We start from the raw sequence: 20504 nt of genomic DNA on the forward strand, positions 1-20504 counted from the left end.
GCCGCGAAACAGAGCGCGGAACTTAAACACTCGGCCACTGGGCGGCCCCAAGATGATGGCTTTTCTTGAGGCAGAGCGTGTTGTCCTCACCAATAGAGTGCGGTCCGGAGGGACCGGCGCTCAGCGCTGGATTTAATTGAGCTCCTCCTTGCGTGGTTGGCTATCGCGTCAATTTCCTCAATGAACAACTCTTTGGATAAAAAGATTGGACGACTGGATGAAAAAAATGTAAGGCACCATTTCTAATAGGTTAAAACAAGTGTAAGGGATACTTAGGAAATAAGGATAAGGAACTGTCTTCTATAAAAACTACCCTATTATTTTTTGAAAGAACATCCACCTCCCCCGTATGGTGGTGGTGACCGTGTACTCGGAGCAGCACCTGGCTTGGGAAGAGCTCAATAAATGATTACAGCCACCACCTTGCCCCCCCGGAGAGCAGGACGGGCCTTCTGTTGGCTTCCCCCTTACAGAGCCCAGGTGCTGGGCATGCAGGAGGCGCTCAACAAATACTCACCCACAGGATGAGAGTCCGGGCTTCTGCCTCTGCTCTCTGGACTTTACCCAGTCTGAATGTTATCTGACCACCAGAGCTTCCTGTTCTTTTGCCTTATTTTCAGGGTCCCCTCTGCCTGAGTCCTGAACTCCCCCCCAAGCGGAACCCAGTTGGCTGATGTTCCACTTATCTGAAAGGAGCAGATGGCAGGAATTTATTTTTCCCCCCAGTGTCTTCTCTCAGAATATTGCATTACTTTCATAGCCTATGTGGTTATATAATGTAAGATTTTGTCTCAAGACATATAAATACAAGGCATTTGGGGATACTTATTTCAGAATTACAAATGTATTATAACCTTTTAAAGCAGTAGTCTCCCCCCAGGATAGCGCTTTAAGCCATCCTTAAAACGGCTAAGAGCCTGGGATGCGGAAACAGGCTGCTGGGTCCTAATTCTGGCTCCATCGTCGTCTTAGCTGTGGGGCACTGGACAAGTAATGCAGTTCAACCTCTCCCAGCTTCAAATTCTTCTCTGCAGAATGGGAACGGAAACTCAATAGTTTCTGAGACTGTAACTGCCAAACGTGTGGAACAGCACCCAGCCCACAGGAAGCCTTCAGTACACGTTATTTTTAGCTATTGAAGATTACCAGGACCCGTTCTCAAACTGTGGCCTCTGAACCAGCAGTAACAACATCTGGGAACCTACCAGAAATGCAAACTCTTGGGACCTACACAATCAGACCTACTGCATGAGAAACTGGGGGTGGGGGGCGGGGAAGCCTCCCAGTGACTCTGCTGCCTGGTCACCTTTGAGAACCACTCACAGACTGATTAGAATCCTGCCCAGCTCTCTCTTCCTTCTCAAAGAAGAGCCGGAAGGCAAATCCACATTACCAAATAATTAGGACAGACTAAAGACCGAAAGTTAACTGACAGGATGACTTGATTCTTCCTATATGTGAACAGTCACACAGAATTGACTAAAACTGGAGGTTTTAGTCAACTGTCACCTATTTTAGGAATGAAATACATGGAGTAAAATTAAATTAAGAGATTAGTCTAAAACTTAAATTTTGGTCTTTTTCAGTGTTTACCCCACTAAACCTTCTGTTTTCTCATATAAATCATAGAAATATCAAATTTCTGGGACTCTGATTCCTACACTTGAGCGCCAACGAAGAAACGACTGAGTTGTCGTCGGCAAGGGGACTTTGTGGGACGTTTGGAAACCTAATCACCCTGAGGTGAAGCAGCATGACCTCACTGGGCTGCTGTGCAGACGACCCACTGATCTGGTTTCAGTTATTTTCATTAATAACTGCTATTTAGTTATTTTTCATATACTGGTTACACCAATTCATTCTTGCTCTTTTAGTTATGATTTGGAAGATCACCGGTTTTGTAAGGTCAGGCAACGAGGAAAAACAGCAAGCCAAAGGGGCTACTTCAATTATCACAGGCAGTCATTACACAAGACCTGAACGAACATACTGCAGGGGGCAGCTGTGAATTTTCAATGAGGCAAAGCGACGCAGGGGGAAGGGTCTCACCTAACGGCTTCCGTTCTACTCCCCAGAGTTACTGCAGTCAGCCTACTGAACACAGCTGTGTTCCCAGGAAGACTCCGCTGTCTTCACTGTGTGGATGTTGTTCTTGTTTTGCACCAGGATGAAATAATGACCATTCTGACCTCCCGATAATCTTGTACTTCTATAAATACTGATAGAAATACCACCTTTTCATTTTAGGAGAATGAGCCCTAACAAAACAACTTTTTAAGGATTACTAGCCTAGACCGGTCTGGGGGTTCACTGAAGGAAAGGCTGCTCCAGAAGGTGTGTTTAATTTGCTTTTGCCCGCATATTTCAATTCTGTCTTCGTTACTGCTTCTCTGTGCCTCAGTTTCTCCACCTATGAAATGAATACAGCCATATATGTCCCTGGAAGAAGTGTCAAAAGATTTTAAACAGACAGCAATATTTACAGGTAACACAGTTTTATTACTTTAAAATATCAATATCACATTTCTTGTAAAGAGCTGCTAGTTTTGGGGGGCATTTTGCTTGTTTTTAAATTTTATTCTGTGGCTAGGGAAAATACCGTCCCTAAATCTAAATATATGCCGTGTGGTACAGGATTTGAGTGAGGACATCAGTACGAACTCATGCTCAGCTTAATATATATACACATACAGAAATAATTACAGATATGTACACATCCATGGGTTCATATACACACACATTTCCTAGCTCTGTCTGCTGGGCGGGTCTGGAAGCAGTGACTCCTCAGGAGCAAGGAGCACATCCAGTGCCCAAATCTTGGTGTCCAAGTCCCACTGGAAACCATTCTCCAAGGAAGGGAACCAGGGCTCCCTGGAGAAGAGGCTGATTCGAGGGCTGGGGCTATACAAGATGAGCCTGAAGCAACTTTCCTACTTTCTTGTTAGAAAAGCATGGAAGTGCTCAAAAATCAAAAGGATGGGACACGTCAAAGACACAGGAGCCAACCTGACATAACTCCCAATAGCCAAGCCAGAACGACTGAGCAACAAAATAAATATTACCCAAGGTATAAAAGAAATACACGAGTCCATACTGATATAAATAATTGAATAAATAAACGGGCGAGAGAGAAATCTTTCTTAAAGAAGAGTTCCAAGTACTACATAAAGACACTCCCCCTTCCAGGTGGCGGAACATAAATAATCTTGCCCACCTCCCACCGACTGCACTTGGTGACAGGCTTCCAAAGAACAGAAGGATGGAAAGGGACACAGTGCCTCTACATGGAGGACCCAACAGACACCACCTGACCCAGCGCCCAGAGTTAACACAAGCCCACAGCATTCAACGCTGATACGATGCGGCCAGAAGAACCTTTCACCTGTGATTTTCTTCCTAAAAATCCATAACCCCAGTTCAATCATGAAGAAAACATCAGAGAAACCCAAACTGAGGGACTGTCTACAAAACACCTGACCAGTCCTCCTCAAAACTGTCACGGTTATGAAAAACAAGGAAGGACTGAGGAACCGTGACGTGAGAGCAGAGCTAATCGGACCTGATGAGCAAATGCAATGTGGCTTCCTCCTGGGTCCTGAGGGGAAAACCAGTACAATCCAAGTCAAGTCTAGAGGTTAGTTAACAGCCATCACCAGTGTTGGCTTCTTAACAAATGTTTCACAGTTCTATAAAACGTTAACATTAGGGGTAAGTCTCTATACTATCTTTGCAACTTTAGTGTAAATCTAAAATGATTCCAAGTTAACAAGTTAAAAAAACAAACGTTAACATATAAAAACAGCTTCTACTGATTTCTGTATAATTTATAACCATGAATTAAATATTTTACAAAAACATTTTGAGTGTGTCCTCTCCAGAAAGTCAATGCTGCCAAGAAAATCCATGAATTTATGATGTTACCTTTAATTTATTAATTCATTATGTCAGGTATTTCAATAGTAAATATTGATAAATATTAAATATTGATAATGGCTTATAAAACTGTACCTTTTTAAAAGTCTGAAAAGTATCAATTAAGGGTTCTAAACATTTAAAGTGGAGGCCAGTTTGCTCATTTGCTCACCTGGCCATGAGGGTTACACTCGCCTTGTCAGACAGAGGACACGCCTCTGAGCAGAACAGCTGCCACGTCTCAGCTGGTGAGCTACTGGGTTCTCAGCAACGAGAGATACTCCATTACAAATGTGGCCCTTTCTCCAGAAAATATTTTTCCCTCTTCCCAGGTCTGCCTGTAATGACTTAAACAGAACCACTTCCCCTGTTCCTGTCTTTCTGACTTTCCAAGCAGTTTTTCTTAATAACTTTGGTCAAAGGTTACCCAAAAGATATATACGCTTGGGATCCTGGGCTGTAACCCATAACCCATGCAATGCTCTGATGTGTGTTAAACAACTTTTCATTGGTCTCATTAAATCCATCTTTTCTCCAATTTAGGCAAAGGTTGCAGCAAAAGACGATATCTGTCATATGAGTGGTTCATAAATTGGGAGTGGCTGTGCTTCCGAATTTGGTTTGCATCACCTTCTAGGCACATTACATATACCTAGATACCCTGGATTTTGCTCCCCAAGGTCACCAGCTGATGGTTCCAATTTTACAAGAGAAACAGACGTGGAACCTTGTCCTTGTAACTGGTCCTGTCATTAAAGAAGTATGACATTCATATACTCAATGGGCTACACAAAACGAGTAGATTATGTGTTAATTAAAACAGAGAAAAAATAAAGTCAGATCCTTCCAGGCATAAATGTATACTTGAAATTTTATAGTAAACAAATATACTTCTAAGTGAAGACCTCCTGATATTTCCAAATAAAATAATGTTGAACATACTATTTGATGAATTTTACGTTGACCTCATTTTTTGGGTAAATATGGTTGTGAAAAGTGAGTTACAGACTCTTTCTTTCAAAATTCTCCCCTTAACACGCACCTCTTTCTGACACTGGTCAAGACAACAGGGCCCACTGGGAGCAACGTCCAGGAAGATAACCTCCCCTTTTTTCTTTAGTTTGAAGTTTTAATGTCAAAACAAGGTCTTAAAATAATCCTTTCACAAAAATAAGGCGGCGTTATGCTGTAAAAGCATTAGTTCTTTGTCACTGGTTACGTTCCTCCGTCCTAACTGCTGTCACCACCTGTCAGCATCTTCTTTAAAGATCAGTTTTCTCTTCATAGCGACACCTACACGCGGCACGCTGGCTGTCCAGGTACGGCTTGCAGCCTAAGTGGATGACACTGTCAAACAGGAGCTCCACTGTTGTCTCACACGCTGCAAAGCAAGAAAGCGCCGTTAGTGCTGGGCAGCTGCAAACCGTCGCGCTCTTCACGTGCACGGTAGGAGACAGCACGGCATCCAGCGTGTGCTCAGTGGGCACTTCACCCTATGTCAGGTTTTGAAAGGCCTCCCAAACCCTGCAAACCAGTAGCGTACACAAAGTTTCAGTTTCAGCCTCTCTGCCACATATCTACTTCTTGTTTGCATGCAACTGTTCAACCCAACTTTTTGCGCTAGACAAACCAGTGTCTCTCTCCATAGCACTGAGCAGGTTATCACTGTTCATTTTCTTTTCATCTGAAAAATATCACCAAGAGAGATGCCTGATAACACTCGTAAGTTTGCACTTGAAGGAAAGATTTTTAGGTGCAGAAGAAATGAAGGTTAAAAACAGAAACCTCAAAACATTTAATTATGGCCAACGGATTCTAAGAACTGACCACACATTATTTAAGATGCTTAAAGTAAATGGGCCCTAGTCTCTTTCTTTGACTACTACCCAGATTCAGCTTAGGAGGGGAGACAAAGGAAGCAAAGGTATTTTTCCTCTGGTATGCTTTTTAAATTTTTTTTTAAGAGTATAAAAAAATAACGGACTGACTTTTCTTAAGAGACCTGGAACACCCAGGTAAGATGATCTCAATACACGACCCTTAAAGAGACATACCAGACCGCCTTTTAGTTGTTCAAATACTTCCAATTTCAAATATTCATGTTAAGGAAGAAACTTTTCATTACAAAATCTTGACACTTTCAAAGTTCTCCCAAAGACTTTGCGCACTAAGGAGCACAACCACCCGCAGAAGTGGAAAGGCGGTGACGATTCCGTGGGAGACGGACAGGAGATTGGTCTCATCGTCTAGCAACATCACCGTGTCCTTAGCTCAGAAAACAGGAAGCACATCCATCCACGCTTCAGCTGGACAACCAGCGCACTTCAGCGGAAAGCACACAAGTGACTCAGAGGTGCTGAGTTCCAGCTTCTCCTGGAGCAGATTTCTCCCTTGACAGCTATAACTAGGATTTCAGAATCACACCTATAATATGAGACTATCTGGGGAATACTGCAGTTGACAGACATAAGTTTTAGAGTCAGAAGTGCATTACTTGGGGCAAGTTACTTCTTTCTGAATGTCAGTTTTCTTCCTTGAAAAATGGGTATAATGCCACCTACTTCTTTGCGTTTCTGTGAACATCCATGGAAACATGTCTAAAGCATCCAGCACAGCGCCTTATGGGAAGTGCCAAAAATGTTAGTTTCTTTCCTGCCCCTTCCTTCTCATCACCCCTTCTCTTCTGACTTCAGGTATGTAACAGTACAGAAATCTGGTGGCCAAGAGCATCTGCACAGGGATTTGTATCTCCAGCACTATTTCATCTTACCCTCAGGACAACTCCGAGATGGATATTACCATTCTCGCTTTATAAACGAGGACACAGAAGCCCCTGTTCCTTTACTGTCACCATGTATCACTTTATCGTCACCACGTCAGTCCTCCTAGCAAAGCACTGAACCTTGGGGGGGCCCTCCTGACAGAGATATCTATGAAAAGACAGAGTTAAGACTCAAATCTTCTAGAATGTCCTACTCCAAATCCAATGTGCTATCCTCTTCAAATTCACTGGATCCAGGGTTTCAAAGCTTCCAACTCCGGATAGTTAGAGAAATACTTCAGGGTACAAGATGTTGGATGAATTCTTCTCCGCCTCACATACCCTCCTCCTAAGGTTCTCTAACACTTTTTGCTTCTGTGACTATAAATCATTTTAGATTACAAAATCCTTAACTCCTCGTGTCAGAGAATAGAAGGGCCGTGCACTATAGATAAGGTAAGATACAGTGGAGGACTTCCATTGGTAAACCCTGTACGAAGACATGAAGCATCCAATAAAGCTTTACAAACCGCACTCGGGCCGCCCCCGGGTCACCTCACCCTGCACGTGCTGAGCCAGGCCCAGTGTCTTCTGCACGTCCCGGCAGATCTTCGAGAGGCAATCCTGGAACTCCTCATCGCAGTCGTTCTTGCTTTTGCCGCAGGTCTCATAGCAGCGGTCGTGCTGGTTGCAGCACTTCGTCAGGGAGGGGATGCCGATGTTAAGCTGAAAGAGGTGTGTGGATGCATGACTGGTGGGGAAATTGCAAGCTCCTCTGCTGAAGCACCCCGCACTCGCAAAGACGGAGAAAGGAGACAGCGACTGCTGTACAGCTCACTTCCCACGTCCCATCTGCCCACGAACGTTCCCCCCGCCACCCTCTCTGCATCACTGTCCTCCGTGCCATCCCCATCAGTCTGTGCTCTCCCCCTCAGCTGTGCCCCAAAGCTGCCTATTTTGCAGTGTTGAATACGCAGTTACCTGCCGCTAACAGACCCAACTGCCAATCGTCCAAAACACAAACCATAGTTTTAAAAACAGAAAGGTAAGGCTAGGAGCATAGAAAAGATTCCTCCAGGGGTTGAGCAAGCATGGTGTTTGGATATTCCAAGTATTTTGTACCTCCTCCACCAACAAAATGTACTTTATATGAAATGTTACAGAAAACCTTTAAGCTCCTACAACTCCAAATTTTGTTCTTGTGATTTAATCTCTCAGTGTTCGTCCACTCCCTAGAGATCCCGTTCCTTCCAATCTATAACTTATCTGTAAGTATTTTAAATAGCTTTATACTGAAAACTTGTGTCCAGGAATCACTCTCATAAACTTTTTCCTCATAACACTTGGCTCATATCCAGCCTCCCCTACAGCAAACACACAGCCACCCTGCTCAGCCTGGTTTTAATATAGAAAATATTATGCTTTATCTATACTTTTTGTCCTAAGTAGTACTACTTATATCTTCCAAACTTTTAAACCATGTTTGTCACATTAGAAAATATCATGTAGATGGTATTAACATCTACAAGATTAAAAAATAAAACATGAATTGTACTCCCTTTAGCTTTGTTAGGATTTATTAAATGTGTTTTAGCTATAAAAGAATATAATAAACCTGATCACTGTTACAACAAGCAAAATTATTTGTGAACCTGAGAACATAATGATAGTCTTGCATTATCAAGTATTACACAGCCTACCAATCATAAAACTTGTCAGATGAAAAATAATACTTACATGAACACCAAACAGTGGAGAGCCACATCCATTCGGTGGGGAGGGTTTATAACCATAACGTGGGACAGGCTTAGATCCTATAAAATAGAAATGGTATCATGATTAATTTTCAACATGATAGAAAATACATATGCAAAAAAGCAAACAATGTGCTAGACCAGCCTTTGAAATATTTAACATTGGGATGCTGACATAAGTTAATATGTCTTTATTCTGATGAGCATTAAGAATGCTAACTTGTCTACCTAATTATTTTTATTTCTCCTGTGCTGAAATAATGCACGAATGGACACACAGACACATATATGGAGGTTCATAAAATGTATGGGGGTTCATAAAATGTAATCATATTTGTAAACCCATACCATACAAATACACAAAAGCTTATCCTGGACTTCTGGAGATTTCAGAGGTTACATGCCAGACTGGGTCCATATACAGGAAAGATAAATGCACCCTGTTTTCCTGAACATTCTAAAACTTCTATTTTTAGGTTAAAACCTATAGGGCAAGAAGTGTATCTTCCCAACCTTGAGCCAATGCACCACTGCACACAAACCTCAATGACTATCAACTAACCAGTGTACTCCGCCAGAGCCTACAGCTAAGGAAGACAAGGTCATCCGATGACCATCTAATTACCATTATAAGGCATGACAGGACCACACATTCTAGTCCAGACTCCAGCCAACCATTTCACAAATATACTCTCTTCCCAACTGAGGAGAAAAGTTAGGAATAAAGACAGCTTGGTGACATACAATACTCCAGTTAGTCTCCCTAATAGCACAACGATTCAGTAATGAAAAGAGATGACATCCTAGCAGTCCCAAATGCTGGAAGGTACCCCAGAAACATCCCTCCTCGTGTCATACAGAAATCACAGCACCATACAGAACAGTCACCTACCCTCTCTCTGAATGTTTCCCACAATCCTCCTAAAATATCAAGAAACAGCCTATTCCATTGCGGAATGGCACAAACCATTAAATTCCTTTTCCTGTTTTCTTGTAAATTCTACTGTAAGCAATCCTCTACCCACCAGGCAAGAGAAAACAAGTCAATTCCCTATTTTATATAATAATCCTTTCAAACATTTGGGGCTATCATTTATCTTTACTTCTAAAAAGAAAATATCCCCAGTTATTCCAAATACCACCCCGCAGTTGGATACTTGAGAGACACAAAGTACTTCAACTTTCATTCAACTAACATTTATTACTAGGAGACTTAAATAAAGATAAGTTTACCCTCCAAAAGTGAAGTGAGGGGGAGAAAAAAGCAACCCTTCCAGCAACCAGCCAGCAAAATAAGTAACCCACTCCAGGTAATCATGTAAAAGTGGTTTGAGGGAGTTGCTAAGATTCACAGGCTCCACAAAGGCGAGTGGGCCGAGCCTCAAGGGAGCAGCCCCACGAAGGAGGAGAGCTACAGCTGCTCCACCCCGTCCGAAGAGCACTGTGTGCAGAAGGAACCACTACGGTGGACCCAGGAACGCGGTGGCCGACAACAGAAGCCGGGCTTGTTTCTCCAGCGCTGTCCAAGGAGGGCTGTTCTGGGCCCCTGGAGATGAAGGTAAATGCCTCAGGCCATCAGAAGTGAGTCACTGTGATCCTTCAGTTCCGCCTTCCGTCCTTCAGTGTGAAGGAAACTGTTCATGATTTGGCTTTTCACTTGAAAGGGCCTTCAGAGGGAGGATATGGTAACCATCTGGATGTCTACTGGGCACCCCAAACTTAAGATGTACCTCCTGACATTCACCCCCAAACCTGCGCCACCCACAGTTCCCTCTTCTCAGGTAAGAGCAATTCCATCCTTCCAGGTGCTCTGGGAAAAAGTCTTAGCCATCTTCGACACTCTCATTTTCTTATATCCCACATCCAATTCAATCGCATGTCCTGTTGACGCTACCTTCAAAATAGCAGAATCTAACCACTTCTCACCACGTTCACTGCGGTCATCCTGCCTCACGCCCAAGGTTACTGCCATAACCCCCCAGTCTCCTTACTCCAGTTTCCGCACTCTGCCCTACCTCCGGCTAGAGTCCAATCTCAACACTGAATCTGAGGGATCCTATTAAAATGTGTGTTAGGTCAAGTCTTTCCTCTGCCGAAACCCATCCATGGCTTCTCACCTTATTCAGAATAAAAGCAAAAATCCTTTCCACATCTATAAGCCCTATATAATCTACACCCCCTGCCCCCATATCGTTCTGACCTCGTCTCCTTACTAGTCCGTCTCTTCACTTCCTTTCTTCCTCACTCCATCTGGTCACATCTGACCTCTTTGCTGTTCCACAGACACTCAGGTCTGCTTTTCCTCTGTGTGGATGCTTCCTCCTGGTAGCTACACAGTTACTCCTCCACCTTCTCAGCAAGGCCTTCTCATCTGTAGCACATATGACCTTTGAACACACTATACCACTAACCTACATATTTCCTTTCTCTCTCCCCATACTAAAGTAAAAACTCCTTGAGGGCAGGAATTTTGGTTTGTACCCCCAGTGCCTGGAATATGAATATGGTTAGGTTCTAATAAATATTTGTTGATGAATGAATGAATGATTGAGCGAGCAGAGGACCTGGAAGGCCGATTCTGATAGCAGCTACAATTCTCATTATAAATAGATAACCTGGTACTGCTGTCTACCCTAGGTCTCTCTTGAGCTTGGTGAGCACTCATCAGTCTCCGAAGCCTGATGGCCTCAAGTCTCTCACATCTCTTTAAAATGGGGCAGCCCAAACAGAACCCCATTAGGTATGGTGGGCCTGTTTTGAGCTGGATAACGTACTTGTATTAATACAGCCTAAGACAGTTAGTATATGTTTCAGCTATCTCACTGTTGAGATACATCAGACGCCAGGAAAAATACATCAGTTCTTTAGAAAATAAATTCTTTAATATCTACTGCTAGAGGCTCAGCACTTCTGAAATTTAGTTTGTGAGCCTAAATACTAGATTGTAAAACTCTGTCCTGTTAGTTTTAGTACATCATTCAGGACTATTCAACATCTAGAGCTATTCACCCAGCGTTACTTGCTACTCCCAGATATTCACGAACTTGAGACACAGATGTCAGCCAGGACAGAGCTCCACAACACCCCCCGATAGATGAGCCTTCTCTACAAGCAGCCACGATGTCATTAACCCAACTCTTTGGGTAGACCACTCAACCAGCTGTGACTTCACCTAAGTCAAGTTTTATCCAGCCTACATTTTCCATGGGAGTATTATTAGAAATTAAGCACATGACCAAAGGCTTTCTTTGTCCCACCACACTAGAAACTTCTTCACCAAAAGGGAGGGAGGCTGGATCAGCATTATATTCTTGGAGAAGCCATTCAAGCACCTTGAAGCTTCACCACCAAGCTCTCTCTAGTCAGTGGTTTTAACAATCAACTGTTTAAAATGTTTAGAAATTTATCTAGCAATAGACATGAAGCAATGGGTCAAATTTTTAATCTTAAAACCAGTACAATAAATATGGCAAAGAGTGTTCAAAAAGTCTGGAGACAGGAAAAATAGTGTATCCACTGCATGTATTTTTCAGGTTAACAACTAGACTTACTGCTTTAAATTCAGAAGTGTATCACCAGAAGAGGGGTCTAGAGGTTGACATATTTGGGGCATATTACTTGGAAAACTAACCAACCAGCTGTTTAGCCTGTTTCCAACTTTTTGGATGCCCTGCACATGCCCCTCTGCCAGTCTGGATTTCTGGCACCTCTCCCTTTTCTGCGAGGACCAAAGATTACCACCCTCAGACAACTGAGACGGGCCTGGAGTTCTAAAGGTATGTGGGTTTCTAATCTCCTCAAGTATCTATTTATCAGGAAGATACTTCCCGCGATGTTGTATATTCATACAACAGTAGTACTTTTATTTCCCTTCTCTTTGTATTACATATAAATCCATGGACTTTTTTCCGATTTCAAGCCTATAAAAACACTTAACATTTTTCTGTGAGTAAGGATAGTGATACATGTATGTGTGTATGTATTAACATATATATATATTTTCTCATTTTGTAAAAGGTAATTACCTTTGAACTGGAGAATGATCAGAAGCAAATAAAGAATGAAGTTTGGGGGAAAAAACCCCACAGAAAAACCCATGCCCACTAGAGGAGGATAAAGAGGAAGAGAGAGAATCCAGAGAATAAGCTGACAAAAAGGAAAGCAGAGGGATGAGGATGGAGGAGGTCATTGTCTCAAACAGGGCCAGTGCCTAAAACTGCCCTGTGGAGAAGCTGATAACACAGAACAATAACCCAGACCTACCGCAGGAGAAACTGCACAGTAACACGACGAAATAAACGCTGGTAAACCGGCTCCTCAGCACAGGCAGCAGAAGGGGCCCATGTTTGGTTTTTGCTTCTTGTGCTAATGTCACTTCCTCACAGAGGCCTTCCCTGCTCACTCCATCTAAAATAGCGCCCCTTCCCTTCCACATCCATTCTATACACCCTTGGTTGGCTTTACTCTTCTTTCTTTTATCAACCAAATTAACATAATGAGTCAGTTTCTACAAGGACAGGAACTTTGTATTGCTTACAAAGAAGATGCCAGGCACACAGTGGGCACCCAAGAAACTACAGGATGAAAAAAATGGGAAGCACTCCTTGCTGAAATTGTTCTTTATCCTCAGCAAAACAACAGGAGAAACAAAAAAACCCAGAAAACTGGGAAGTAACTGGTTTCCTGAAATATTCTAAGTGCTTTGAAGTTCTAAATTCACCTTTAAATTGAAATAATTATTTCTGAACAAGATACATTATATAGAAAGTTGTTTATTAAAGATTAAGTTGATACAGATAGCAAAATTACAAACGTATTAACATTATTTTAAATGCTGTTACAGATGGTGTTATAAGCTGCTGAACATTAAACAAAATTTAGCATTTCTACTGATGCCAGTTTACAAAGCGCTATGACCTGAACCGTGCTCCCCCCGAATTCCTATGTTGAAACCCTAACCCCCAATGTATTTGGTGACGGGGCCCTGAGAGGTCATTAGGTTTAGATGAGGTCGTGAGAACAAGGCCTCATGATGGGATCAGTGCCCTCATAAGAAGAGAGGCCAGAGAGCTTGCCCCCGACTCCTACCCCCACCCGCAGGAGGACACAGCAGGGAGGCAGCCTCAGCAAGCCAGGAAGGGAGCCCTCACTACAGAACAGTGTTGGTCCAACCTTGATCTGGAACTCTCCAGCCTCTACAACTATAAGAAATAAATTCCTGTTGTTTAAGCCACCCTTATGGTATTTTGCTATGGCAGCCTGAGCAGACAAAACGTAAAGCAAGCAAAAACTCAGAACAAAAGAAACAGAGTTAACCCAAAAAGCCATGACGTACTGGGGCCACTGGCCCCCAAATTTGTAAGCAGATAGAGGAAGCTAAGAAAAAATGAGATGGGAAGGATTTAAAAAACAAACCAAATTCATTGTGCACAACTACACAGAGCTACCAGTCACTGACTTCACTTCTTGACTTAAGCAACTGCTCCTCTCTTGATACGTGATGGTATTATCATTTGTATGGACAGCTAAAATCTGCAGATTTGCCTGGCCTGAGACAAAAAGAGTTCTTTTCTACATATTTTTCTTTTTTTTTTCTGCTTTATTTCCCAAACCCCCACCCCGAATATGTAGTTGTATATCTTAGTTGCAGGTCCTTCTAGTTGTGGGATGTGGGATGTGAGACGCTGCCTCAACGTGGCCTGACAAGCGGTGCCATGTCCACGCCCAGGATCCGAACCCCGGGCCGCAGCAGCGGAGCGCTCAAACTTAACCACTCGGCCACAGGGCCGGCCCCTCTACATATTTTTCTTAATTTGATGTAAATACTTCCAAACAGACCAACTTCTTTCACTTGAAAGACAACGAAGCAGATGAGAAGCCTCAGGAGGCGGCTGCTGGGTCGCCAAGGTCCCACCCTGTGGTCTGCAGGGAACAGTGCAGACTCCCAGCCTGCTTTCCCAAACACAGCGGCCTTTAAAGTCATGACATTACTCTCCACAGGGCCCTCACGCTACCTTAGTTTTCAGTCCAGTCACTTTCCTGTTTTTCTCCAACCTCCAACACTTCCATTCCCATCTTCTCTCCCAGCTATGGCCCTGATTCCTACTTCACTGAGAAGACCGAGGCAATGAGAAGAGACTTGAGCATCTGCCCACCTGGCAGTGCCTCAGCCACATCCTGTACCTCTGCTCCTAGTGACAGGGCCAGGCTACCCGCGCTCCTGGCCAACCTCTCTATGTACGAGGACCCCCTCCTCTCACCTACCTAAGGATGCAACTCCAATAATCCTTCCTCTCTATGTACGAGGACCCCTCCTCTCACCTACCTAAGGATGTAACTCCAACAATCCTTCCTCTCTATGTACGAGGACCCCTCCTCTCACCTACCTAAGGATGTAACTCCAACAATCCTTCCTCTCTATGTACGAGGACCCCTCCTCTCACCTACCTAAGGATGTAACTCCAATAATCCTTTCTCTCTCCCTCATCAGTGTTTTTACTCTCTACTGAATCATTCTCAAAAGCATACAAATATACTATTATTTTCCCTAATGACCAGAAAACATTTTCCCACGGTCTCCCCTATTGGAGTTAACGTCCACGGAGTTAGTGCCAACTCCATCCTTCCAAACATTCAGCCCAAAAACTCTGGAATCATTTTTGACTCCACTCACTACTTACAAGCCATGAGCAAATCCTTTAGGCTGTTCCTTCAAAAAATATCCCAAATCCAACTGCTTCTCACCACTTTTATTGCTACCAATCTAGACAAAACCACCAGCATCCTTTGTCTGAATTCCTGCACCTGTCATTCTGCCTCCAATCCTGCTCCCTCACCCCTCCTGAACCCTTTTATTCCCACCGCGACAACCAAAGGGATCCTGTTAAAACATAAGTCAGTGAATGAACTGATGACTTATTCATAACTCTAAAAGATTTTACGAGCCAATTTTGCTCTCTGTTTTTCAAAGGAAATCAAAAAGTTTTCTTCCTTAATTCTTTGCTGTCAGGGAAAAAAAAGTTAAAAAAAATAGTGACCATGAAATCTATATCCCTCCGTAACTTTACTAAAGTAACTCTCACTAAAGCCTTGTCCCGACCCTAGGAAGGACGGCCAGAAGGCAGCAAGTCTCCATAATTCCAGCCCTTTCGATAAAGCAAGGATAACTGAACGAAACAAGTCTGTGGCCTTTAACCTGACCACCCTAGCCTTAAATCTTAGCTCCCTGACCTCTTTAGGGCAACTATAAAACACCCCTTAATCACCATGCTCCTCTGGCATCTGTCTGTTTCTATTTGGTTCTGACTTGGTCACCTGCATTCCAAAATAGAGGAAAGGCTGAAACAGTGTTCCAAGGAGACTTCTCAAGTAACAGCAAATAAAGAACGATTTTATTACGTTGGAATTAACACGTTACCTGGAACCACAGTCCAATGAGCAGACTATTTAGCCAGACAGAAAAGGATTTCCACTGAAGCATACCATTTCCTAAATTCTCAAGTTCATTTGTGTTTTCCATGCTGGAGACCTTGCTCTTAATAAAGGAAATTCATATATTGGGACTCACAGAATGGAGGCCGCCCCAGTGGCCCAGCCCACGTCTCAAATCTAAACCTAAGTCAGCCTGCACTTACGGGAAACGCCTGGCTGTTCGGGGAAACCTGACAGACACCAATCCCAACCCTCCAGCTCAGCTTTAGCAGGCTCCCCTCACCCCAGGAAACAGCACCTGCTGGCCTTGCCAGGAACCCCACCTGCTGGCCAATCAGGGCCTGCTTCCTCACTGCCTCTGCTAACATACTCTGAACTGGCTGCTGCCCCAAATCCACTGTTTATGAGGCACTGCACTCTCCCAATCCAAGGGCTGAGGTCCCTTAAATAAGGGACATCAAACTTCTCACTAAATTGTACTGTTTTTGTCATCTGACACTCTAAACTCCAAACGGTAAATGTAATGAGGCTTGTGGAAGATAAAAAAGATTAAGTAAAAAGAAATATTAAAATAATCATTTTAATATGATTAGTGTCCATGCAACTTCAGAGATCTTTTAAGGGTAAATGAACCCTAAGGACCCTTGACTCACAAGAAATTGGTGAAGTCTGCTTTCCCGTCTCAGCAAATGGCTACCACACCCTTCCTCTGGCTCAGGCCAGAACCTTCCAAGTCATCCCTGACTGGCCTTTCTCCTCAGGTCCTGCACTCCTGCCCTACCCTCCACCTGGAGCGTTCTTTCCCCAGATTATCAGTGTCGCCTTCACCACTTCCAGATTTCTTCTCAAACATTATCTTACTAGTGAAGCCTTCCTTAAACAACCCATTTCAAGGAGTAAACTGCCTCCCGACACTGCCGCTACTGTTTACTCTGCTTTCTCGTTCTGGAAGCACTGGCACACTTCAGACCTACATATAACGTATATTTGGCTTATTTTCCTTGTTCATTAGTTTACCAACTCTCTCCGGGGAACCAGAATGCAAGCTCCAGGGACAGGAATTCTGTCTGTTTTGTTCACTGCTGAATATCCAATTAGTTGACACATCAGAAGCACTCAAATATTTGTATAGCGAATGGGGATGACTAAATAAAACCCTGCCATCTGCCTCAGGAAAGGCAACCATTTAACCTTCAAACTACAAGGACGAAAGCATCCTTCCTGATTGCATACTGCTGGTAACATTTACGCATAAATTTAGAAAGAAGCGAAACAGTCAGCGCTTCATATGTACAAGACACAGCTCATTCTTTTTCTTTTTTTCTTTTTTTTTTGAGGAAGATCAGCCCTGAGCTAACTACTGCCAGTCCTCCTCTTTTTGCTGAGGAAGGCTGGTCCTGAGTAACATCTGTGCCCATCTTCCTCTACTTTATATATGGGACACCTGCCACAGCATGGCGTGCCAAGCGGTGCCATGTCCGCACCCACTAACCCCGGGCCGCAGAGAAGCGAAGGTGCGAACTTAACCGCTGCGCCACTGGGCCGGCCCCACAGCTCATTCTTTACCTCCATTAACAGAAGACTAGAATTATTTTGAGAATTACAGGCAGTAAATGGCATCACGGTTTTGCATGACATAGGCTCCTTTCAAATTCACCTACATACAACCTGACTTTACGTAACATTGAAGTCATTCAGTTCTCTTTTATTTTGAGCTGCTAAGTATGAAATTAACTAGGCCCAGGCCTTGTCTGCTCTTACGGAAACATGATCTCTCAAGTACTCTTAGCATTTTTTCCAAATGCTAATTTCCAAAGAGAAACCCAAGGACTTTATCTGAACTATTACAATACTGATGCCTTCAAAAAAGCCAAGGGCTTCAAAAGAAAAATCTCTGCCTGAAAAACCAAGTTTATTATTACCAAGGATATCACCAAACAAGTTCTCAGATTCAAACAGAATTAAAGTTAAAAAACATAAAAGGCAAATCAAAAGAATTATAGTAACATTAACCAGCAACGAGGCGGCGGCGTCACCGATCTCCAAGGAAAGAAAATTCCTGTCAAGTCACGATGCACTGATTTTCTAGATGAGCTATAAGAACTCTTTCTCAACACCACAGTACACCAAAACCCTGTGCAAAGGTAGCCATTTCTTTTCTGCAGCGTTGCATAAAAAGAATTTAAAGCTAATTCTTGAGAAAGTTAAAACGTCATGACTTTAAAGTTCTGGCTGTTTTGCACGTCCAGCTGACTAAAGGCGCTAAAATGCAGAGCTAAAATCAGCCTGTTCCACTCCATCCTGAGCATGCGCATGGCACGAAGTTCTCAGGCAACTTCGTGCATTTGCAAAAAAAAAAGTAATTCGGCAGCAACGAGAAGAGAGCAGAGAGAACCCACGGGGACGACCTCTCACATTCTAACAAGGGTGGTGCGAACGCGGACCTGCAGCCAGGTTGCTCAATCACTACAGCCGCGGCACTCCAGCGGGGGCTGGGTTTTCCGGGGCCAGAGGACGCCGCCGGGTCCGCCCGGCGTCCACCTCCACCCCTTCTGTCCATCCCCCGCGCCCGCAGCCCGTCCCCTCCCGTCTCGCCCTCCGCGTCCCCATCCCCCATCCCCCGTGCGCCCCCTCGGGCCCCGTCCCCCATCCCCCATCCCCCGTCCGTCGCCCCGCTCCCCGCCCCCCATGCCCGGTCCGCCCCCTCGCGCCCCCGCCCCCCATCCCCCGTCCGTCTCCCCGCCCCTCACCGTCGCGGCACTTGTACTGGCACAGCCCGTCCTCGCCCCCCAGCAGGTCCAGGGCGGCGTTCAGGTAGGTGTCTATCTTGTGGACGCCGTTCCGGATGGTCTTGAGGGTGGCCCTCCAGTCGGTGGCCTGGGCCTGCTCCTGGCCCCCGACCGCGGCCGGCAGGAGAAGCAAGAGGAGCAGGGCCATCCGCGCCGCGCCGGGCCGCGCCGGCCCCGGGGCTTCTCGCTGGGCGGCCGGCTCCACGCCCACGCCTCCTGGCCTCCCGCGCGCAGGGCTCCCGCCGGCGCACGCGCTCTTCCGGTCGGCGGCGCCTTGTGCGCCCGCGCCTTGTGCGCCCGCGCCGGAGCTGGGCGCGTCCGAGGGCGGGGCGGGGTGGGGCGGGGATGCGGGGCGCGGAAAGGGTTGAGGGGGCGGGGCGCGGGTGCTGGGCCGGGCGAGGGGGCGGAACGCGGTGCAGAACGAGGGGGCGGGGCGCGGCGGAGTGCGGGGCGAGGGGGCGGGGCGCGGGCGGAGTGCTGGGCGAGGGGCGGGGCGCGGCGGAGTGCGGGGCGAGGGGGCGGGGCGTTCTCCCGGCCCACGTGGTGGCCGTTGCGTCCCCGAGGCTTGCCACCCTGCTTCGGGGTGGTAGTGTCTGAGGATACTAAATACCGGAGGGGTAGTTCTAACCAAGTCCCCGTGCCTGGGTGTCATCCCCAGGGTCCGAGTGGCAGGGGTATCGGTATGTTTTAAAAGCTCCCGGGCAGTGGGACCGTGCAGCCAGGTGGACACCCCCGTGACCTACTCTGACCTGTGGGGATTCAGCCCAGCACCCTGAGGGGCGAGCTTTCCTGGGTGTGGATGACAGGGGAGAAACGCGCTCCCCTGGGCCCCTGCGGCGAGCGCTGCGGGGGGTCCAGCGGGGTTCCGGGTTTGAAAACGTGATTGTGCTGGAGACGCGGGCCGAGTCCGGACCTCACCCCGCAGGGCCAGGCTCTGCAGTTTCCCCGCGTCCTCGCCCGTCCGCCTGGCCCGCGGTGCTGCCGGGGAGCGGGAGCCGGGAGACGTCAGCCCAAGGCTGTGGTGGTGCCTGGTTTAGACTTTCTGGAAGAAGAGAATGGTTTGACAGTAAAAACTACAAATTTTGTTCCCTGGTGAGGAAGAAGCAGTAGTGTACGTTTGAATGCAGTTAAAAAAGTTTTAAGGAAATCAGTTTTCCTAGTCAAGGTATTTTGTAACTTGATAGCTCCAGTGACGTTTCTCTGTATTTTTTCCCAGTGCTGTTCCGGATCCTTAAATAACAGTTGCAGTCATTTTTACCAAGCTATAAATACCTGGTTATCTTAGTGTTCCAGCCGTTTCCAAGCATTTTACAGTAGGATCCAGGGCAATAATGCAAGTGTTGGGAATAAGTGCATCCTTTCCGTAAGAATTACTGATAAATTCTAGTTTGGCGTTTTGTGTTTGTTACAAGTCTCATGCGTTTACAGTAAATGTGCGTTGCAGAGTTTGTAAGAATTACATCCCTCTATTGAGAGCTTCTCTGTGCCAGGCACTGCACGTACCCGATTCTCACATTCACTACACCGCTTTATAGGGATGCAGCCCTTTGGGCGAGTTAGAAACTAACAAGGCGTCTGTCCCTTCCTGCAAACGGATGTAGCCCACCCCGACGCCGGGTTAGTGGGGGACCGGCCAGGCTTTAGTCCGTCCTCAGACCCTCAGACAGGCGCCCTGGGGCTGAGAGCCACTCGCACCACGGTAGAGGAAGAGGAAGGATGTACCAGGATGGTATTATCTTCCTCTTACAGCCAAGGAGCCCAGGTACAGAGAGGTCGTGTGACAGTGTTCAGTCAAACCAAGGCCTCTTTCTGCCATCACAAGATACCAAAGATTTTTTTTTCTTAATTTTTGGATGG

General features: G+C 45.5%; 1 protein-coding gene across 1 annotated transcript in view; it reads right to left on the reverse strand.

The window, feature by feature from the left end:
• The window catches only part of CASP6 (caspase 6), a 32626-nt gene extending 13696 nt beyond the window's left edge, over nucleotides 1-18930 (reverse strand). The window contains exons 1-3 of the mRNA XM_046656393.1: nucleotides 18609-18930; nucleotides 8411-8487; nucleotides 7234-7399 (exon numbers count right to left, since the gene is read on the reverse strand). Coding sequence (XP_046512349.1) covers nucleotides 7234-7399; nucleotides 8411-8487; nucleotides 18609-18795 — 430 coding nt within the window. The 5' untranslated portion in view covers nucleotides 18796-18930. The remainder of the gene's footprint in view (nucleotides 1-7233; nucleotides 7400-8410; nucleotides 8488-18608) is intronic.
• Nucleotides 18931-20504: the final 1574 nt, after the last annotated feature.

The sequence above is a fragment of the Equus quagga genome, chromosome 3, assembly GCF_021613505.1.
Source record: "Equus quagga isolate Etosha38 chromosome 3, UCLA_HA_Equagga_1.0, whole genome shotgun sequence".
Classification (NCBI taxonomy): Eukaryota; Metazoa; Chordata; class Mammalia; order Perissodactyla; family Equidae; genus Equus; species Equus quagga.